Source organism: Nanorana parkeri, unplaced genomic scaffold (genome assembly GCF_000935625.1).
Source record: "Nanorana parkeri isolate BGI_ZX_2015 unplaced genomic scaffold, ASM93562v1 scaffold445, whole genome shotgun sequence".
Lineage (NCBI taxonomy): Eukaryota > Metazoa > Chordata > Amphibia > Anura > Dicroglossidae > Nanorana > Nanorana parkeri.
Window position 1 is genome coordinate 986,452 of NW_017306713.1, and position 22,618 is coordinate 1,009,069.

The following is a 22,618-nucleotide window of genomic DNA, read 5'->3' on the forward strand; positions in this document are numbered from 1 at the left end:
ATAGTCGGTGGAGGTTAGTCATGTGCACTGCACACACTTAGAATATTCATTTTAGGTGGAGCTTTCCTACCTAAATTAGTCAACTGACCCTTTTTGTTAGCTTATTCATTCGGTCATTTTTGTGTATTTTTGAGTGTATAATCCATTTATTGGTCACTACAGATCCTTGGCAGTTACAATCATTCCAATGTGTTGATTCTTTCCATTCCTTTTAGTATGAGCCTGTAGTGCAGTCAGTGAACTAATGGAAGGGGAGGAGGAGCTCCTGTCTCCGTACGACCCTCTCATAACAAACACACATGTCCATCTGCAAACTCTCATATGAATCCGCTCACAATCACAGCACAGGGCTGCACATTAACTTGTCTTATAACACATTTATCTCTAACTTGCAACTGAATTAACAAGTCTAGTTACAATTTACTCAGTTGGTATGATTACAAGAAGAGAAGGCTTACTACAGTGGAATTATACCCCTACAGCGAACTGAGATCACCCCCAATCAACCTAGTTACAAAACTTGGCTCAAACCTCATGCCAACTGAATAAACAGAATTAACTCACAAGCTGTACGCCACATCACTGCTGCTGCAGCCAGGGCATGGAGGCTCTCTTCGACCACGTGGGCCACTTTGGAAGGTAAGCTAGTTTTACTTTTAACGTTTTCGGGGGATCTGAGCTGAAATTTTAAGAAACTGCAGAGATTTAAAATGGAGATTGTTTTGGAGCAGGAAAGTTTTTTTTAGTAACGCTCACTGTATGATAGAATGATCTGTGAGAGGCAAAGGCAATGCTGTAACTACACAGTACCAGTTTATTTGAGAAGAGAGGACTATTGTTAGCTCAGGGATTTAGAACTATTAGCAGTCAGTTAACAGAGAGGCAGTGTGAGAAAATAACCTGAAAACATGCCACTTTGACTCTGCATAATGTTAATCCAAGCTCTGCATTTGTGAGATGTAAAGTATTTGTGAGATGTAACGTTTTCTCAGGACCTGTATTATGAGTCCACAATGCCATACTATTGATCGCCAACTTCAGATATATCATGAATTATTTTCTCTGATATATAATTTAATTTTATGTATTACTCTTTACCTACTGTATATCTTCTATATATCTAGCCTGATATTTGAGAAGGCCATAGATGCACATTAATGTCATTTTCACAGTGGTGCAGTGGGTAGCAGCACTAGGGTCTTATGTTCAAATCCCGACCAGGAAATGCAAGGAGTTTACATGTTCTCCTTTTGTGGATTTCCTCTAAGCACCATGTTTTTCTCCCACACTCCAAAGGTAGGTTACATGGTTCCTGTCTAAAATGGCCCCATTATGTGGACATGTGAGATAGAAACCTGAGGCTCCTTAAGGGCAGGGACTGATGTGACTGTACAGCAGGGGTGGGCAACTTTGGCCCTCCAGCTGAGCTTTAACTACAAATTCCTACATACCTCTTGGAGTCATGTCTGTAACTGTCAGTCTTGTAATGCCTCTTGGGACTTGTAGTATAACAACAGGTGGAGGGCCAGAGTTGCCCGCCCCTGCTGTACAGTATGTGAAGCGCTGCATAAATTGACAGCACTATATAAATACCTGTTATAAATACATTTTCAATTTCATTAACATTTTACAGCTGACCAGATGCATATCATCATAAGGTATATTAGCTTACTATAGCTGCCAGCATAGCAAAGTCTTAATAATAGTTTTGATACAAACTAATCCCTATTTTTAACACTTTAAAGCGGAACTCCACACTCAACAACCTTCATTTAAATATATTCCTCAATGACCACAAAGGATTTAAATCCACTTTGTGTGCCCCAAATTACTTTTACAACCCCAGAAAGTACCTTGTAAAAGTTGGAGTGACATCATCATTGTGGAGTACATAGCCTGTGCAAGGAGCAGAGCTGTGGGAGGGACACATAAGACCCCACCCACTACAGGAAACTACAGGAGGGTGGATACAAGACCTGTCACACTGCACAAGGAGAAAGAGCAGCAATCATTGGTCTTTCTACAGGAAGCTCTCGCACAGAGGTAATGTTTTACACTGGATTACTGCCCAGATCTAGTAGAAATGCACAAAGCACACAAGATTCAAGTAAGAATGCTTTCATATGTAGACAGCGTTTGGTTATCCCACAGATCAGCTTAAATCAAATTGCCATGGTATAGGCAATATATAATTTGCTCTTTATAGAAACATCTTTAAGGAAAGACCAATCTTAACATGATAAAAAGGAAAGACCACAACTGTAATTGACACTGAAACTCCAAAGCTAAAGCAGGAAAGGTAAAGTCTTTATTGCTTTCCATGTCCCCACTGCAAAGATTTTTCTTCATTTCATGTCCTGGTGGCACAACATGAAGTGAGGGGAAGTCACAAGATCTCAGGTGTGTCCATTGGAAGATTTCCTGTTTTGGGCACAGCTGTCAGTGGTAGGATTCCCGAGGCTGGGTGACACCCGGAGCGGTAACCGAGTGTCACCCCGCCGAGACGTCACTGCGCATGCGCGTGATGTCACCACGTGCGTGCTGACGTCATCGCGCACGCGCGGCAGTATTCTGATACCTGCCGGCGGCCATCTTGGTGATGGACGCCGGCAGAGAGAGGAGGGGACAATCACCCGGCGGGCTAGGGTATGCCGCCGGGTCCCCTCCTCTCTCCTGATACTGTCGGGCGTACAGTCCATGACCGAGCGCCTGACTTTTTTTTATAGGGGGGTGACACCAAAATGACTCCATTAACTATTAGAAACATCAATTTTCTATGACCCCATTACCTATTAGGAACATCGATCTACTATGATCCCATTAACTATTAGAAACATTGATCTACTATGACCAAATTAGCTATTAGAAACATCGATCGATTATGACCCCATTAACTATTAGAAACATCGATCGACTATGACCCCATTAACTATTATAAACATTGATCTACTATGACCCCATTACCTATTAAAAACATTGATCGACTATAGTTTTCCCATCCCTGGCTTTACTGAACAAACTGAAAAGAGAAGCTGTCTACCCCAGTTGTGATAACTTTCCCTCATAGACTTCAGGCAGGCCGCTACTAAACTATAGCTGGCAGTAATGCTAGCACAAAAACACGGTTGCTTCACTGGACTCGTGAACCCTGGCCATTTACACAGATATGGGTGGCTGCTCTTTGTATTCCACAGCTATTTCTACCACACATTACACTCACTTTAAGCAGATTGTTGGTGTCCATTGCAGCTGAATAACACAGGAAAGAAACAGAATGGTTTAAGGAACAGGAGAACTGTTTCTCTCCAATCACATAGTTCCTCTGTGGTGCATTACTGACACTCAATGACAGATAATATCCATTCTCAAATAACTATGGAAGGAACTGCAACTGACTATCACTGTTGTTCTACATGCATTACAACTTATCAGGTCTCACTGTGTGAACAAGCATCAGCGTAAACAGCAATACAAGAATCCATCTTTTACACTATCTAAATTATTTATCTATCTGTCCAGGGCAGATAGGGCTTAAATTGGGTTGATTAATTAAGGAAATATCCTCGTCTAGATAGAAAAACATACAAATTCCTGTCATTTTTCCCATCACTACATTTACGTAATCAGTGTAATCCCAGAACTTCACCCTATAATGTACTTATTCAGCTCTCCTGAGTGTAAGGTTACCTCAAAGTGTGCATTTTATGTAACGTTCAGTAACTTAAAACCCAGTGCCAGCCAAAACCTTTTTTTTTTTTTTGAGTTTGGGATAGAGTCAGGAATGGTCTCTGAGGTTTTAAAAGGAAATTCCACCTTTAAGAAAAAAAAATAATAAATGCACATTTCTTCATAAAATAAAAACTGAATTGTGCATTTCCTATTTTTTTTGTATTGGAGCTAGTAAAGCATTGAAAAAGCAATCAGCGGTTGGCAGCCTTGGCACCCTAGATTTTGTGGGATTATAAATCCCAGGAGGCAATGCAAGATAGCCACCGGCATGGTACAGCTGGAGTCTGACCTAGGACTTTTGCACATCTTTGTGTTTATATATCTGGGATGTATCCATCTAATTTGATAGGTCAATTGGGCTTCATTAAATCAATTATTAAACTATAGCCTAGCTTATATAGCTCAAGCCAGTTTAACGCAATTAAAATAACCGATGTCAAAGACCATACCTTGCCCATAAAGCTTTATTGTAAAGGAAAATGGCACTTTAATAAAATGGTGACAGAACAGCTAATGTACGGAGCTAGGGAGGGGAGGTCAACAACGCTGAGAGAGCTAAACACATCATTAGCTGCCACTAAAGTAAGTGTGGTGAGTGTGCGTGGCAAGAAAGCCTGCTTAGATCCTGGAATTAGGGAATTTCTTTGGGAAAAAAAACCCAAAGGTAGATGTACACCTGCAGGTAACTGGCTATTAAAGTAACCAAAGGCAACACTTGCTGGTCATTGAGCATAATAGCAGCCTGTTGGGTTCTAAAAGAAACACAAACAGTTAAACGGGGAACCCTGTACCAACCATGTGGTCTCTCCCTATATGATATAGTCTCATGCCATGAGAAGCTACACTGGATTTGCAATAATACACAATATATAAGTTTAATAAAAAATGTTTTTAATAAACCATAACATTCCTTAAACCCTGCAGCCCAGTATAATGTATTTAACTCCCCAAAGTCAAAGACCAAACCTCATCCATCCAGTTTTATGATACATATTAATCCCCCATCTCCGAGATGGCAGAGCCACAGCCTGAAGAGGCCCCCACACATTGCAATTTTTGTAATAGAATTTGAATGCCCACATTAAAGATGTCCATCCCAATTTCTGAAAGATGGACAAGATCCAGTCTATAAAATCCCTTTATTAAAACCTTGAAGGTCAGTGTGGTGATATGCAAAACAAAAAACAGTTACAGTCACAAGGGGAAAGAGAAACATAAAGTCTTTATTTCAATGACAAGAGCCAATGTTTGGACCCTATGAGCATTGTCACACCTCCACCCCTGTCTGAAGTACAGTATAACAATGTGGCCATAAAGAAGATAAAACATTATTGCATCTTTGACTTTCCTCCACCTGCGGCTCCAAACTCCCTTCCATAAAACCTAAAAATAAATAGGATCCAGAGACAAATTCTTAGAGTAAGGTCAGGATGCTTCTCTTTTATTTGCACCAAAATCCAAATGAATGGCACAAGATTTATATAACAAATTTTTACTTAAAAAATACCTATAGTCATGGGATAAAATAGAAAACGTACTTAAAGTGGAACTAAAACGGAATCATAGAGGGCAGGCTTTAGCTATAATGTGCAAGTATGTTTCTGATTTCTCTGCCTACAGGCTCCTGAGAAGTAAATCAGGTGGATGCCCCGAACTTTTGGTCCCATAGACATCACTATGCAGGGAGAAACGTGCGTTTATAAAAGCAAAAATGTGCAAAAACAAATTGCATGAAAAATATTACAAAACGCACAAAAGTGTAAACGCCTAGGTGTGCGCCTGCCCTCAACTGTTATCTTGTCAAAGGTAAAAAAAAGATTCTGATGAATAGGAAAAGATGCAACAAAAACTGAGAGGTAACAAACTGCCTTAGCAACAGGGCACACCTGGGCAGACCCAGGTAAATAATGCAGAACAATACAAGAACCTAATTGAAAGTCTTTGCTTTAATAAGTATCATAGTTAACTGAAACATCTGTTAACTAAGAAACCAATAAAGGAACCAGAAGACTTGTTTAGAGTCCTCAAATAAAAAAAAAAAACTATCAAGGCAAAATGACTGTGAAGGTTCATTCATCCAGGTCATGGTATATCTGTGAAAAATAAGTCAAGGCAACTGGGCTTGCTGTACTTTTCTTGAAGACGTTTCACTGGTCATCCAACCAGCTTGGAGGTAAGCTGTTGATTACATTTGCATAATTGGAGCTAGGAGGTGTTATCAACCTTCCCATGCAATCAACACCTTACCTCCATGAAGTCTCTGACCCCATGCTGGTTGAGATTAACAGATTATGTGGATTGGAATGACATTCACCATATTTATTCCCAGATAACTTTTATACAAGTCATTCTGAATTGAGAAAGCTGGCCGAATGACCTTTGAAACGTCTTCAAGAAAAATACAGGAAGTCCAGTTGCCTTGACTTATTAAGGCAAAATTTAATAATAAAAAAATCACTAGGGGAACAAGAAGGTTCAAAGCAGATGAGACACAAACAGCCCAATATTCAAACTCCTACGTCTGAAGCCCTTGCTTAACCTGGAAATATGATGACAGCTGGGAACCTAAGCACTTCAGAGAAAAGGATACTCCTGCTAGGCACTTGAGTACACAGGAAAAATGAAACTGATGTTGCAACATCAAAGATACAAAAAAACAAAGTATTGTAAATCATCAACAAAATAGCAATGACCTTTTTTAGAACATGCTATTAAATACTCATGACAGGTTTTAAGAGAAACTGAGCTTCTAAATTCCCATTCACACTTGAGCATTTTCAGTCGATTTTCAAGCTTTGCTAGTTTCTTTTAGGCATTTTCATGCTTCAGCATTTTTGTTTAAGCCAATAGAAAGCTAGTTACTAGGAAGAGGAGATGGTTGTTAGTTGTGAAATTGCTAGAAAAATGCACACTATGTGCTCTTTACAGGTGCTCCCATTTAAGTCTTTGGGACCAAAAACACGGAATTCTGCCCAAAAAAAACTTTTTCGGGCAACAAGCGACACAACTCTCAGGTGTGAACGAGCACCACTGAAAAGAGTGGGATCCTTCATACTGAGCGTTGTCACGATTCGGGAAACGTGACAGGACGCTCAGGTGTGAATGGGGGGCATTCTTCAACTAGTTCCAAAATAAATCCCAGAGCAAGTCTGGCCAAGGGTTTTCTTCCACATCCGAATCCAGAGCCAACTCCCGAAACTTGGCAAGCTGTAAGCGTGACAGAGAGTCTGCAATATTATTAGACTGACAAGAAATTTAGGAGGCTTTTAGCCTGATATTTAGCTTCAGCTTGTGCCTGCTGGGTCCACTGCAACTCTATGTACAGAACAGCGATGATGTCATTGATACATTTACAAGCCCAAATTTTGGAGTTTCAAAGGCATTTGATGCACACAAAATTGATTTTTAGCATGTGTTGCTAATATATAAAACTGCGACCTGAGGTGTGCCTTGGTTGCACTGGACAATATGCCTATAAGGAGGCATACTCAAGAAAAATATGTACTTTCAAAAAAGGGTATGTATGGGTGGGTGTGGAATCCGAGGGAGAATTTAAAGGCCAGCCTCCTCCCACTAATTCAGGCTAGCCAATAGCCAGATTTCTTACTTGTGGTCAGAGTCTGGACCCAAGTATGTGTAATAGCCTACGTAACCGTGACCTGAGGTGTGCCTTGGTCGCACTGGACAATATGCCTAAAAGGGGGGAAAAATCACACTTGTAGGTATATGTGTAATACTGCATATTTAATGTAATACTGCCAAATACACCTCCAGTGATTAATCTTGCAAACGCTTGAGCCATTTCTACTTGCGGGACCAGAATATATTTGGTGATGCAGGAGGAATTCCATCGCCCAAAATGCTTAATGACGTTTGTTGGGACGTCTTGCCTTGAAGCTGCTCCTATCCGGAACGAATGGCCTGAATTCTGTGCAGGATTCAAGCCAAGGTTTGCTAGTAGGATGTGAATATGCTTAATTAATTGGTTGGTAGAGAGAGGGGTAACAGGAAAGGGGACAATCTCTTAAATGATGGGCGAGTGCCAGGGTAAGCTGATCAAAAACTGCCACCAGGCACCAAGGATTGTTTGTCTGAAAGAATTTAACCACATGCCTGGGGCCCACTTGCCGGGTTTTATTACAGGGCAACTGCAACAAGTAATAATTAGCTGATTTACCCAAATTCTCCCTCCTGAATACAAGACCGCATGGATCAGATTGTGTAACTTTCCCTCGGTCTTAAAAAAACCCCATAAAAGATAGATTGCAGCTTTGAGCACCAGACTAATAATCATGCCAAATGGGGAAAGGGAAAGTACATCAGATAACTTACAGAAAATGATGAAAATTATCTATAGGGATCTTGGAGACATAGGAAATGCTGCACCCCTGCCAGGTATAATTTAATGGTGTTATATGACAATGACAATTCCGTCTGGCAATAGGAAATGAAAGCTAACATATATTTCATATAACCGATGTCTATCCTTGGGTATTTTATCTGGAATCTAGAGAAAACATTCCAGGCCTTGTGATATGCCGACAAGGTATTTTTGGATAGAAACCTATTAATGAGTGATGCTGCTGTAACCACTAATGAATTAAATCCATCACTAGCAGATGGTAGTCCGGCACTGATGTGCCCACCAGGTCTGCTTCTGGATTCTGTGAAAAGAAAAAAGTGAAATCAAGATGTGACAGTGCATCGGGGATACATTGCTCAACCCTTCTATATACACACAATGAAAATGGAAACCATGCTGTAACGCTATCCATGTTAGTTTACAAATGAAAGACAAGATGGCTAATGACCTGGACCGACCTTTATTAATAATTTCAGCAGTGGCTAGATTATCAGTATGGAAGACCACTGTATCCCTTGACCAAAAATGCCCCATGACCACCGCAGCTGCTACTATGGGGTATGTCTCAAAAAGTGCATATGTCTGCGCAAACTTAGGTGTCTGTAGTACGTCTGCTGGCCAGGGACTAACCAATCCAGTGAGTGCCAAAAATAGCTGGAAAACCCACAGATGTTGCAGCATCTGAAAACACATGGGGGGAGGACATTGTGGACTGTGGCACAAACATGGATATCCTATTCCAACGTTTTTAAAACTGATACCACATAAAGAAATCAGCCCAAGCATTTGTATCCAAATGGACTGACAAATCTGATTCTGTGGCCTCCTGATATAGGGCTAGTACCCTGGAGACAAAAGACCTACCTACCCTGTCAGATAATTCTCATTGCAAAATTGAACATGCCAAGCAGGGACTGTAATTCTTTCTTAGTGCAAACTTGAGAAACTACTAAAGCATGAATGGCGAGTTTGATCCTATCCAGTTTCTCTTGGGGAAACTAGCTTGTAATTACATTTATACAATTATAATTAATGCGTATCCAAGGTAATCCCTAAAAACGTTATCACCTGTGCAGGCCCCTCTACCGTATGAGTGGCTATTGGGCTATTCAACTCCTCAAAAACCTGCAATAACATCTGTAAGTCCCTAAGGGCCTGTACAGGGCTCAGCAAGAAATCATCCAGATAATGAATGACCTTCTGGCCACCCTGTGACTCTGACAGAATCCATTCTAGAGCTTGCGTCAAGGTATTGAACAACCAGGGACTACTTTTGGAACCAAAGGTTAATTTAGGTGCAAAGTAGTATAACCTCTGCCATTTAATGTAATGCCACTGTCATCAAGCTTGCCTGATTGGAAGTAATTTGGATGCATCCAAAATATCCGCTTTAGACAAACAAGAACCCTTACCCGATTGAAGGATAAACTGAATGACCTGATCCACTGAAGCGTATTTTAGCGAAAATTATTCTAAAGGAATCAATTAGTTCAGACTTGGAACGTGTGAGGAATGAGGGGCGGACAAATCGTAAATTAACCGAAATGATTCGAATATTTACCTTGTACCGCCCCAATTGGACTGACCCTTCTTTCAAGAAAAGGAGGAGATACAAAAGGTCCAATCACACAAAACCCTTCCTCAACTCTATATTCAACAACTCCTCGACAATATGCACATACTTTACCGCCAGTGGCGTCGCTACAGGGGGCAATTGCCCGCCCCTAGTTTATCGCTTGCCCCCCCGTGTGCCCCCCGCTAACAGTGGCAGCAGTCCCGGCGCTAGCGCAAAGCAAGTGAAATGGAATCCCTGTCCCAGCAGATAACTGTGCCCGGGACGGTTATCACACAGTTATCTGCTGGGACAGGGGGTCTCCCCGCTGCAGCCTCACAGACTGTCAGCAGTTTCTCCCTACAGGCTGTAGCGATCTGTGTCAGTGGGGAAAGATTGTCGATTACAGCCTGTAAGGAGAACCCTCCGACAGTCTGTGAGCTCCCCCCCCTGCAGTCTACTCACCTCTCCGCGGCGTCTGTGATCGTCTTCATTCCAGCAGCTGACCGCAATAGCCAGCCTGCTATTGGCTATTTTAAAGTGCAGTAGCCAATAACAGGCTGGCTATTGCACCCACCCACTGTCAGCTGTCAATCAACAGAGGTGGACCTGATAGAAAACTTCAGGTCCCTCCTCTGCTGATTGACAGCAGGCAGTGGGTGGGTGCAGTAGCCAGCCTGTTATTGGCTATTGCAATTTGAAATATTCAGCAATGAAGTAAAAAAAAGAAAAGTTAAAAAAAATAAAATAAACTAAGATTAAAAAAAGTTAAAAAAATGAAGTTAAATTAATAAGAAGTAAAAAATATGTTAAAAAAATGTAAAAAAATAAAGTGAAATATATAAAAATGTAAAAAAAGTGAAATAATAAAAAAATTAAGTTAAATTAATCAAAGGTAAAAATGTTAAAAAATTAAGTTTAATAAAAAAATACAAAAAAAGTTTTAAAAAAATAAACGGTTGTGGTATTCAGGATTTTGGGTGGCGTTGGACTACATGTCGGAAGGAGGAGATACAAAAGGTCCAATCACACAAAACCCTTCCTCAACTCTATATTCAACAACTCCTCGACAATATGCACATACTTTACCGCCAGTGGCGTCGCTACAGGGGGCAATTGCCCGCCCCTAGTTTATCGCTTGCCCCCCCGTGTGCCCCCCGCTAACAGTGGCAGCAGTCCCGGCGCTAGCGCAAAGCAAGTGAAATGGAATCCCTGTCCCAGCAGATAACTGTGCCCGGGACGGTTATCACACAGTTATCTGCTGGGACAGGGGGTCTCCCCGCTGCAGCCTCACAGACTGTCAGCAGTTTCTCCCTACAGGCTGTAGCGATCTGTGTCAGTGGGGAAAGATTGTCGATTACAGCCTGTAAGGAGAACCCTCCGACAGTCTGTGAGCTCCCCCCCCTGCAGTCTACTCACCTCTCCGCGGCGTCTGTGATCGTCTTCATTCCAGCAGCTGACCGCAATAGCCAGCCTGCTATTGGCTATTTTAAAGTGCAGTAGCCAATAACAGGCTGGCTATTGCACCCACCCACTGTCAGCTGTCAATCAACAGAGGTGGACCTGATAGAAAACTTCAGGTCCCTCCTCTGCTGATTGACAGCAGGCAGTGGGTGGGTGCAGTAGCCAGCCTGTTATTGGCTATTGCAATTTGAAATATTCAGCAATGAAGTAAAAAAAAGAAAAGTTAAAAAAAATAAAATAAACTAAGATTAAAAAAAGTTAAAAAAATGAAGTTAAATTAATAAGAAGTAAAAAATATGTTAAAAAAATGTAAAAAAATAAAGTGAAATATATAAAAATGTAAAAAAAGTGAAATAATAAAAAAATTAAGTTAAATTAATCAAAGGTAAAAATGTTAAAAAATTAAGTTTAATAAAAAAATACAAAAAAAGTTTTAAAAAAATAAACGGTTGTGGTATTCAGGATTTTGGGTGGCGTTGGACTACATGTCGGAACCGCAGGGCGCAGATGCCATCCGCAATTAAATCAGCTCTCGGCGCCCTGCAATGAAAATGATTAGTGCCCCCCCAGATTTGACTGTGGTATCTTATTTGCCCCCCCTATATATTGTTACTAGAGTCGCCACTGTTTACCGCAGACTGCAGATTTTGGCATTCATGTGTTTGCTGTGGCAAGGTAATAAACCCAATGTGGAAACCTTGTTTTAAACCTTCCACCAAAAATTGCCCAAATGCCGGGACCGGGTGACTTTGCAAGTAGGTGTCCAGCTGCGAGACGTTTACTTGGCTTAGTCATGCTGTGGGTTTCACCGGACATGTTGTCTTAGGATAGGCCCGGTAACAGCTGGCACAAATATGTAATAGCCTGCACTGGCTGTAATTACATGACGTGTAATTATAATTATTGCATATTTGTGCCTTACCTGGAAAATGTATGGGTCTGCCTAACTTGTCATATTGTGTAGCCTGGTGAGGGGTCCCCACAGTAGTAGAGCCTTTCAATGAACTAGGGATGGCAGAGAGTTCAGCTAACAGGCACCAAGTGGTAGTATGTGCAGGAGACTGACAGGTTGCACTTCCCGGGGACTTCAGGCTGGTAAAATGCCTGCAGACAAGCTCCATGTCACTATTGCCCCAATTTGTAACTACCTGAAACTGAGCCCATATGGCTGCAGCTTTGGCGGAAAATTACCTATGATAGTCATAGAAAGCTGCCCCCCGTACTTTTGTGCCAGGTTATCAGGAAGTAGTCCATAGGGGCCCAGATGCAGGGGACTTGCCAATACAATTGGTACCTCCACACAAGCAGACCCGGGTAATGCACGTTCTCTCATGTGGTGTAGACATGTGCGATTCGTTTTGTTACGAATCGAAATTCGTACAAATTTTCCTGAAATTCGTAGATTCGTAAGCATACGAAATCCGAATTGCAGTTTCCGAATTTACAGTATATCCAAAATACGAAATTCCGTTAATGAATTTCGGATCTGAATTTCTTTGAAACAGGAACTAATATTACCCCTGTAATAAGGTTGAACAACATGACAAGATTTTTTTTTTTAATCCGAAATACGGATCCGCTGCTGCTGAGGGTTGCATTACAATACACAGGCAGGAAATACGAAATTCCATTGACGTATTTTCGTTCCGTTACGAACATTCGTTATATATTGAAGTTAAAAAGCAAAGTACATTTATATTGGAGTTGATGGTATTTTTTTTAAGTCCGAAATACGAAATTCGGATACGGAATCCGTTAACGGAATTCGTATTTCGTTTTGGTTGACCAATCAGAGGTTCTCTTCTGCTGCTGAGAGTTGCATTACAATACGCAGGCAGGAAATACGAAATTCAGTTGACGTATTTTCGCTCCGTTACGAACATTCGTTATATATTGAAGTTAAAAAGCAAAGTACATTTATATTGGAGTTGATGGTATTTTTTTTAAGTCCGAAATACGAAATTCGGATACGGAATCCGTTAACGGAATTCGTATTTCGTTTTGGTTGACCAATCAGAGGTTCTCTTCTGCTGCTGAGAGTTGCATTACAAATACAGGCAGGAAATACGAAATTCCGTTGACGTATTTTCGTTCCGTTACGAACATTCGTTATATTGAAGGTAAAAAGCAAAGTACATTTACATTGGAGTTGATGGTAATTTTTTTAAAAGTCTGAAATACGAAATTCGGATACGGAATCCGTTAACGGAATTTGTATTTCGTTTTGGTTAGATATTACGAAACGGAACGAAACGGAACAAATTTTTTGACGGCGCACAACTCTAATTGGTGGTGGTGACCAGCACAGGAGCGGTCCGGTTCGTCGTAGCCAATTCGAAATCCAAAGTCGTAGTCCGTGAGGGTAGCAGGGGTCAGGGACTGGCAGCAAGGTTCATGGTCTGGAAGTAGCAAGGTTCGGCACACAAGAAACACACTATGATAACTGATTAGCTCAGGCACTATGAGGCAAACTGCAATAAACAAGCACAGAATGACATGTGCGACTAGCATTTATACCTGCTGACGTCTGGGTGCGGTCGTCTCCAGGGGCGGGGTAGTTCCTTAATTGCTGTGTACTGTACCTTTAAGAAGATACACAGTGCACACGTGCGCATTACCCGGCGGCAGGGAGAGCTGGAGACAGGAGCCACTGAGCTCGGGGCTGCGGGTGAGAGTCTGTCCAACCCGCGGTCGTCTGAAGGTGAGTGTTACACAGGTCCACCACCCTGTATAGGTAAGTGGCCAATTCCTCCCTCCTATGTGGACTGGTGGAACAGATGAATAGACTAAAGGCCAGCACAAACTCAGCCAAGGACAGCTTGCGATTGAGCCTGGGATCCTTGATTTAAATAACACTGACCCATCCCCACGTGCATATGCTTTGTTCTCAGCCACATCATGGACAGCAATTAATAGCGAGGCCAAGCTGACATCCTTCCCCTCCAGGATGTCTTTCTTAATATTAGGGGAAACAAAATAAAATTGTGCCACCGAGGGGACCACTGCTCCCTGAGCGGGGACTGATGCTGGCAATAATATAACAGGAACAGCGGGAGTTGCTGCGGTCGGGCTACCTCAGGGGTGTTAGGGCGATTTTCCACTACCTCCATCCTAAGTCCTGAATTGATGTTGTCCAATTATTTAGAGCTGAGTGTATCTGAATGAGATATGTTTGAAGTGAGGCATGTTCAGCGCTTGTGGATGGTCTAGCTTGTGAGTAGCTAGGGAACAGTAATTTAAACAATGCGGCCTTCCTGGCTGTAGCCGGGAAACGGAATTCCTCTACATTGAAGTTCTGCTGTTAATTTCGGCACTGTCCACGTTTTGAGGAATGGAGCACTGCCATTTTTTGACCCTTTGGTTGGGGGCAGGGCGATGGATGCAAAATCCTCGATGTCAGGTGCCTGTGACATGAGAGAGATGAAACCAACTGACAGAATTAAACAAAATTTACTTAGTAAGTTAGTGAAACACCCAATGTGCCTATCTTGCGAAAAGTGTTACTACAGAAAACAGATAAAATTAGATGTAATTGAATGAGGAAATTAATGTGCCAAATGTTTGCCGTTTCCACCGAAATATGTGAAAGTAAGCAAGCCCAAGCTTAATCTGAGACGTGACAGGCTAATGAATAATGAGAATTCAGGGCTAAATGAACCTGCTGATGTGGCAGGTAAAAGTATGAATGATTTTTGTGGAAGAATAGACCGAGTGTAGTATGGGTATACAGGTAAGAGCCTTGTAGCCGCTACAAGTAATTAAAAAATTACTCCTCAGCCCGTATGGTCTCTTTTAGCCGTGAAGGACCATTAATGTAATGCAACGAGAACCGTCATGTCCTATCAATGTGTGAATAAACATACCTAAATGTCCGAATGTAACAGAGATTGTATACTGTATGAATAGATAGAAAGGAGAGAGAGCAACTACTGCTACCCACCTTCAGTTCCGAGTGGCCTATCCACAGCAATGGCTGAGCCTCCATAATGGTACTTGACACCAATTAACAGGGGTCTGACACAAGCATAGAACAAAACAACAGCTAATCATTTAGTACAACTCTTTTCTTTTTCCCCCCACATATACATGGTCTGCATCACATAAGCTCCTCAGACAGGACAATACCTCTACCTCTCACATTATAATGATGTTGAAACAACTCAGCACAGGAGTTAGAGGGAACCTGACAACAAAATGCCACCCATAGCGGAGGTCAGCTGTATCAATCCAGTCCCCTATAACATGTTGCTACCCAACATAGGCGACACACTTACAGGTGATAACAACACCCACCCACCGGCAGAGTAGTACCTATAGTATGATTCCAACACTACTTTTCCGTACCGCGCATCACCTTGACACCTCCGGTGTCATACTGAATATAAAGATACAAAAATAAGGCAATCAAACATAGCCTCTATACAGCTTGCTGTGACCGATTGCAACCAATGAGCGCGCTCTCCTGAAACTCCGGACATCGACCAATCAGTGGAAGAGAGGAGGATCACGTTGATGTAGGCGTAGCATGCCATGGCTAGGCAGGGCTTTGTATATACGTGTATACCCAGCATCGTAAGAACAAAAGACTAGGAAATTAAGGATTGACATGTACATGACAGGGGGCAGCGACGTAGGGGGGTGGTGGGGGCCCGTCCCCTCCGGAGATGTGAAAACCTCAACTTACCCCTACAACCCTATGGAAGTCCTCTAGAAAGTACCGGAGACACGTGGGTACCGTAATGAATACCGGAAGATGAACTGACCAGAAGACGAGCTGACAGGTGAGTGAGAAGTCTGAGGGAATATTTAAAGGCCAGCCTCCTCCAACAAATTCAGGCTAGCCAATAGCCAGCCTTAATTAAAGTGAAATTGTGCTTACATATACTGTATATACATGCCTCTGGTTAGACTTGTTTAACTAAAACCGTCCAATCCATCTTGTTCATGAAATTAGAAAGTTGCTATCTTTTTCTTCTTCTCCGTTTTATATGTCAACCATTTACATCTTACAGAGAAACCTGTAATTTTAAATGGACTCAAGGGTTAAAGTCTAACTGAAGTTAGATAATAAGCAATCAGTTAGGCAATGTTATAGCATTACCCCTATTTTCCTGTTATAGTAGTTATGTAGTATGTTTAAATATAACTGTGCAGTCCAATAGGTACCAGAGTTCCACCACATTACCCAGTGCATCTAGCTGACCTGGTCAGACCCCCGTACTCATTCTCAGTGGTAAAAGTATGTATAATGATTACCATTGACAGCATAAAGCACTGAAGTGGGAGGGCAAAAATCACATTTGCTTTTTAATGCATTTTAACCCCTTCCTGTCTGTAGCAATTTCTTGCAGGGCTTCTCCAAACCCTTTTTTGAATAAACCTGTACATTTTTGCACATACATGATAAAATCTGAATTTTTGGCTAGAGAGCAGCTTGCAACCCCTCAATGATATATTTTCTGAAAGCAGAATGCTAGTTGCAATTTTTTTATGTTGTACAATATGCTGTACAATATGTGCACAAATGTTTATCAAACCAGTATTTTTATGATAAAATACACGAAAATGAATTTTAGTGCACACAAATATAATACCCATTTTTTGGTGTTTTTGGTAAAGTATAAAGGATGGGTAAATAGATACCAAACATGTCAAGCCATACATTGCGTGAGCCTGTGAAATGGCAAAAAAAAATACAGTACCCAAAACTGCCCATAGGTGATGCTTTAAAAGCCTTTACCGCTCATCAATTTACACTTAAAGTGATATTAAAGTCAAAAAAAGTTTTCCCTCCACCATGTTAATGTTAGCATTTACTTTAAATGATGTCTCTTATTCCGATCTTCTTCTTCTTTCCTGATGTTTTCATCTGTCCCTCCAGCAGTGCGGCAGCTCTCCGATCCAGCGCTGACTCCTCTCTGCTTGCAGGCATTTCCGATCCAGCGTTGTCTGCATGCGGGCGCACGCGTCCATAGACTTACATTGCGTCTCTGCTTGTCTCCTGGCCGAAAATCTGAACTGCGCATGCGCCCGCCCCAAGATCCTTTGCGGCCGTACGAGCAGTTCCTGATTCTCGGCGCGGGAGTGCGCGGCGATAACGAGGTAAGTTTATACCTAGTTAAAGTGTGGGGGGGGGTTTATCAAATTTCTTGCCTATATCTACTGCTTGCTAGCAAAAAGGCAAAAAAAAACCGGAGGGTTTAGAACCCCTTTAACAGCAATTAGAGGAAATTGCTCTCACTCCGACTTTCAAGGTGATAATTAATATGTGTGATGCAATTGATTACGCACGTAAGCGCACCTGATGCCTGTTTGCGTTTGTATGTGAGTGTAGGTGGGGGCAGTGGATTTTGAATTAATTTTTATATGTGACTTTCATTGTTTTAACTTTTTTTTTACACTTAAAGAGGAACTTTACTCATATCTTTAAAATAACATCAAACACACCTTTAGTAATGCCTAGTAATGGCTATCTACAAACACATACTTAGATAGATAGATAGATTTATTTATTTGTCACGTACATAATCGTACAAGTATGATATGCAGTGAAATGCTTACACGACTGCAAGATCATTGCAGGATTTGTATTTTTTTGCATACCTTATTTCTCTTTTCCTCTCCAGTCTTCTCTCACTGGCCATTTTTACTAAGGGCAGATTAATAAATCTCCCTTTACTTCCTGGAACTATGGCACATGTGACTAGGACATGTGACCATGCCTATGATCCCTGGGGAGGAAAATGCCTTTCCCTGAGATCTCAGGAGATTACAGATGAGATTTTGCAGCAATGCTCTGCTGATTTAACCTTCTCAGGATGCAATGCTTGGGCACGATTTCATAATTTGTGCCAAAGTGTTCCAGGAAGTAGAAACAAAAGAAATTGTAAGTATAATAAAAAAAATGTTTTTTTTAGCTAATGAATGTAAGATAATTTCATATCAGAGCTGTATGCTGATGTGATTTTTTTTAATTCAAAAGCTTTTATTGAAGACGTCAGGCAATACAGTAGAAATACAGTACACTATAAGTAAAGTCTGAACAATCAGTCTTACAGAAATCTTCCAACTGTCAACGTAAATAGCCACGAAAATTAACAACAATCCTACAGGCATATAACTAGTTCCGCATCAATATCAGAGCTCCATCGCATGATGAGGTAAATACTTGGTGAATAACTCTAGGGGGAGCCATGTACCTTAAGCATCTTAGGGCAGCTAAGCAATGTCAACATTAACGATAGTACCGGTATGTCTCTACATGTAACATCCACCGCCACATTGTTAAGGGCTGCTCTGTGACCTTCCTGCCCTCCATGTGCACAACTGCTGGGGTATATGAACAGGTTATGAAAAAGGGAAAGCAGCGAAGAACAGAGCAGAGTGAGCCGGGATGGGGAGAGAGAGCAGGAGCAGGAAAAGAAAGAGAGGGATGGGGTCTGGGAGGGAGAGATGGGGTCTGGGAGGGAGGGGCTAAGACCCCCGTACCGGGTCTCCCATGCCAACCGTCCCCAGCAAAGTGAGTCAGTCTGGGCATATTTCATTGGGTCATGTGTCGGAGGTAGCCATCTGTATCTCTGAAGTAGACCCACGGTCTCCAAGTAGAGTTAAACCGCTCCTCAGTGTTTTTCAGGGAGGCAGTCAGGTCTTCCATCTTATAGGTGTCGTTCACCCTGGAATACCAAAGCTGTATAGAGGGAGGTTGAGGAGACTTCCAAAGCAGTGGGATACAGGCCCGCGCTGCGTTCACAAGATGCACCGTGAGGGAGGATTTGTATCTGGCCAGAGAGCTTTTGGGCATGTGCAATAGGCAGGCGGCCGGGTTGTCGTGCAGGTCAACCATGGTCAGGGAGCGCACCACCTCGGCCGCTGTGTTCCAAAAGCTGCGCAACTTTGTGCAGGACCAAAAGATGTGCAGGAGAGTTCCCGGAGAGGCAGAACATCTCCAGCACATAGGGGAGATGGAGGCGTCAAACTTATTCAAAACGGTGGGCACTCTGTACCAGCGAGTGAGAAGTTTGTAACCAGCTTCCTGATAGTTGTTTGCCATCGAGGATTTGTGTGCAATAGCTAGCACGTTCGCCCTTTGCTGGGGGATGAGTTCCACATTCAGGTCGGCTTCCCATTTAGCCAGGAAAGGGGGGACATAGCCCTGTGGGGGGGGAGTCAGTAGCACGTAGATGGTAGAGACAGCATGTCTGGATGATGAACTTCCCCTGCACATGTGTTCAAAGGTCGTGCACGGTCTGTAGGGTGGAAATCGGGGTCACCTAGGACCGGGGTGAGATGAGATAGGTTGGTATTCCTCAGTACTCTCCTTGCCACCAGGATAGTGTTGTGAAGGATGGGATGTTGTTTGATCTCAGGGGGCAAGGGGGAGGCTAGCCACGGTAATCCCTCAATGGGGAACCGATAAACCCCTTTTTCCATATCCACCCATTGTTTTGTTTCTCTATGGACACACCAGTCCAGAAGTCTATTCAATTGGGTGGCCTTGTAGTAGGATTGAAAGTCAGGGAGGCCCACGCCCCCCATTGACTTGGGGAGGGATAGGATACGCCTACTTATTCAGGGAGAGCCATCCCCCCAAATAAAGGACACACATTCTGCAGATAGTTGACGGAAAAAAAGAGGTGGCAGTCTAACTGGGATGGCCTGAAGAAGGTATAGCAATCTGGGCAGGACCGTCATCTTTAGGGAGTTACATCTGCCGAACCATAACAATGAAAGGGTTCTCCAAAGACGAAGGTCCTGCTTGAGCCTGTGGAAAAATGGGACGAAGTTGGCTTTATAAAGGGCTGATAGATCAGGGGTAATATGGGTCCCTAAATACTTAATGCTGTCATCCTCCCAGCGAAAAGGGAGGGATCGTCGGAGGTGTGGGATCGAGGCGGGAGGCAGGGAGATATTAAGCGCCGATGACTTCGAGAAGTTGATCTTAAAATTGGAGAGGGAGCCATATGAGGAGAGGATGTCCAGCAAGTGAGGCAAGGAAGTTTCAGGGGAGGTGACAAAGAAGATGAGATCTTCCGCATAGACGGCAAGCTTGTGGGCTCCAGATGGTGTTGGCAGTCCAGGGAAGTTTGGAGAGGCCCGCACTGTGCATAAGAGGGGTTCAAGAGTGAGGGCAAAGATTACGGGGGACAAAGGGCACCCCTGCTGGGTTCCGTTAGATAAAGGGAAGTATGATGAGCGAGCCTCGTTAACCCGCACTGCAGCCGTGGGGGTAGAATATAGCGCTAGTATCCAGGACATCATATTAGGGCCCAACCCGACGTGGCGTAGAGTGGATCGTAAGAACCCCCAGTCTACCCTGTCAAAGGCCTTATCATAGGCGTAGCGTGAGATTGAGCATGTTGGATGGCGTTGAGGACTCTGGAAGTGTTGTCTCTGGCCTCCCTCCCTGGTATGAACCCCTCCTGGTCAAAATGTATTAGCTTAGGTACATATGGGAGTAGCCTATTGGTTATGATTTTGGCAAACAATTTCAGGTCTGCATTCAGAAGTGCAATTGGGCGATAACTGCCACATTGAGTCGGGTCCTTGTCTGGTTTCGGGATGACCACTATGTGAGACCTCAGCGCGTCCGTCGGCATGGGGGCACCCGTTACGATGGTGTTATAGGCGGCCAGAAAGGGGGTCGTAAGATCCGCCATAAAGGTCTTATAATAGGCCAACGTAAATCCGTCGGGACCCGGGGCCCTACCGGTGGAGGACTGTTTCGACGCTGCAATCAGTTCCTCTATAATGACTGGGAGTTCCATCTGAGCCCTGTCGGCTGCCGACAGGGTCGGCATCCCTGAGCGCCCCAAGAAGGACTCGATTGCCGTGGCGGGCGTGGGCGGGTTGGGAGGGTCGGGCTGTAAGTTATACAAGTTATCGTAGTAGGTTCTGAACTCGGTCGCTATGTCACTGGAAAGGAGTGCCATCCTTCCCGTGGAAGATTGAATACGTGGGATAAAAGCCCCTAAGGGCTCTGGCCAGTAGCTTGCCGGGTTTGTTCGAGTACTCGTATAGGGTACGTTTGCCCCGCAAAAGACGCTGTTTAGTTTTTGTAAATAAAAGATCGTTACGCTCTTCCCGCACACGTACCAGCCAGCGATAGGTAAGGATGGCCAGTGATTGCTTGTGCAGCATCTCCAGTTCTCGCAGTTCTCTAAACAGTTCCCCTACCCGCTGTCCCCCTCCCTTTTCCTACGAGCCCCGTGCTTAATCAGAACACCACGCATTACACATTTATGTGCTTCCCACGTGGACAGAGGGGACGATACCGAGCCTTTATTGACAGTTCTCACTCGAGGTCATCTCTGATCAAGCGGTCCTGTAGAAGGGACTCATTTAGCCTCCAGAAGGAACTCGGGGGGGGTGGGAGCTGAGAGATCGAGGGACAAATGGACTGGCGCATGATCGGAAAGGAGAATGTCACCAATATCCGCCGAGAGTACCGTGGGGAGATCTCGGTGTTGTATATAGAAATAGTCGATCCTAGAATATGCTTGGTGGGCAGAGGAGTAAAAGGTGTAGTCCCTATTTTGGGGGTGTAGTAGGCGCCACGGGTCTATCAGGTGGAGCGACTCCGGAGGTAGGAGTAGGAAAGATGGGAGGTGCCCCTAGAGACATCAAGAACGGGGTCCAAGGCGAAATTGAAATCAGACCCCAGCAGGATCATTCCCTCTCCGAATTGTGCTATATTCGTCACCAGGGTCCGTAGGAAGCCCAGCTGATCAGAGTTAGGGAAGTACACGTTGACCATGGTGACCTGCAGCTGGCCCAGTGTGCCCTTAACCAGCAAGTACCTACCCCCGGGATCCACCAATTGGTCCTGAAATTGCCACGCTACCGACTTGGCCACCAAAATGCTTACCCCTTTGTTTTAGTGAGGGGGGAAGGGCAATGGTATGCTACCGGGAAGTCTCTATTTTGTAGCCTGGGGACATTGTCCTGCTTAAAATGTGTTTCCTTGAGAAAGACCACCTGTGAGTTGGATTTCCGTAGGTCCACCAGTAGTCGAGACTGCTTCTCCGGGACATTAAGCCCCTTAACATTAAATGTTGTCAGCTTAAGCGGGCCCATGTCGACAATTCAAGGACTCTGCTAGCTGACTGAGGGGCGGGAGACCCAGCAGGAGGGGGATAGACGAGCAGGGAGGGCAGGTAGGGATCATAATAGGGGGGTCGAGAAAAGGGGTGTGGGACAGCAAAGGGAAGATGAGAAGGAGGAGGGGAAAGTAGATTGGAGAAGGAAGAGAGGTAGTACCAGTAGAGAGTAGAGGAAGCAGTTTTTCCCCAAGGGATGGGCGCGGGGGCGGGAGTCGGACCAATCTATTGGTCCGATCAGTTCCTAAGGGGGGAGTCCCAGTGCGTGAAACGCTGGGACGGCCTATTTAGGGGTAACCGAAGTGCTTGCAGCAGAGACTCCAGTAGAGATATGACTCGCGTCGGGAAGTGTCCAACCGATCCCCAGGGTGCAGTGATACGACCCAATAGTGAGGCCGTACTGCGACTCAGTCA

The 22,618-nt window shown here is 43.6% G+C and overlaps 1 protein-coding gene across 1 annotated transcript in view; it reads left to right on the forward strand.

Annotated features, from left to right (window-relative positions):
* Positions 1-451: 451 nt before the first annotated feature.
* The window catches only part of SLC22A16 (solute carrier family 22 member 16), a 55,508-nt gene continuing 33,341 nt past the window's right edge, over positions 452-22,618 (forward strand). Inside the window, exon 1 of the mRNA XM_018560275.1 lies at positions 452-639. Within this exon, the coding sequence (XP_018415777.1) occupies positions 602-639 (38 nt within the window). The 5' untranslated portion in view covers positions 452-601. The remainder of the gene's footprint in view (positions 640-22,618) is intronic.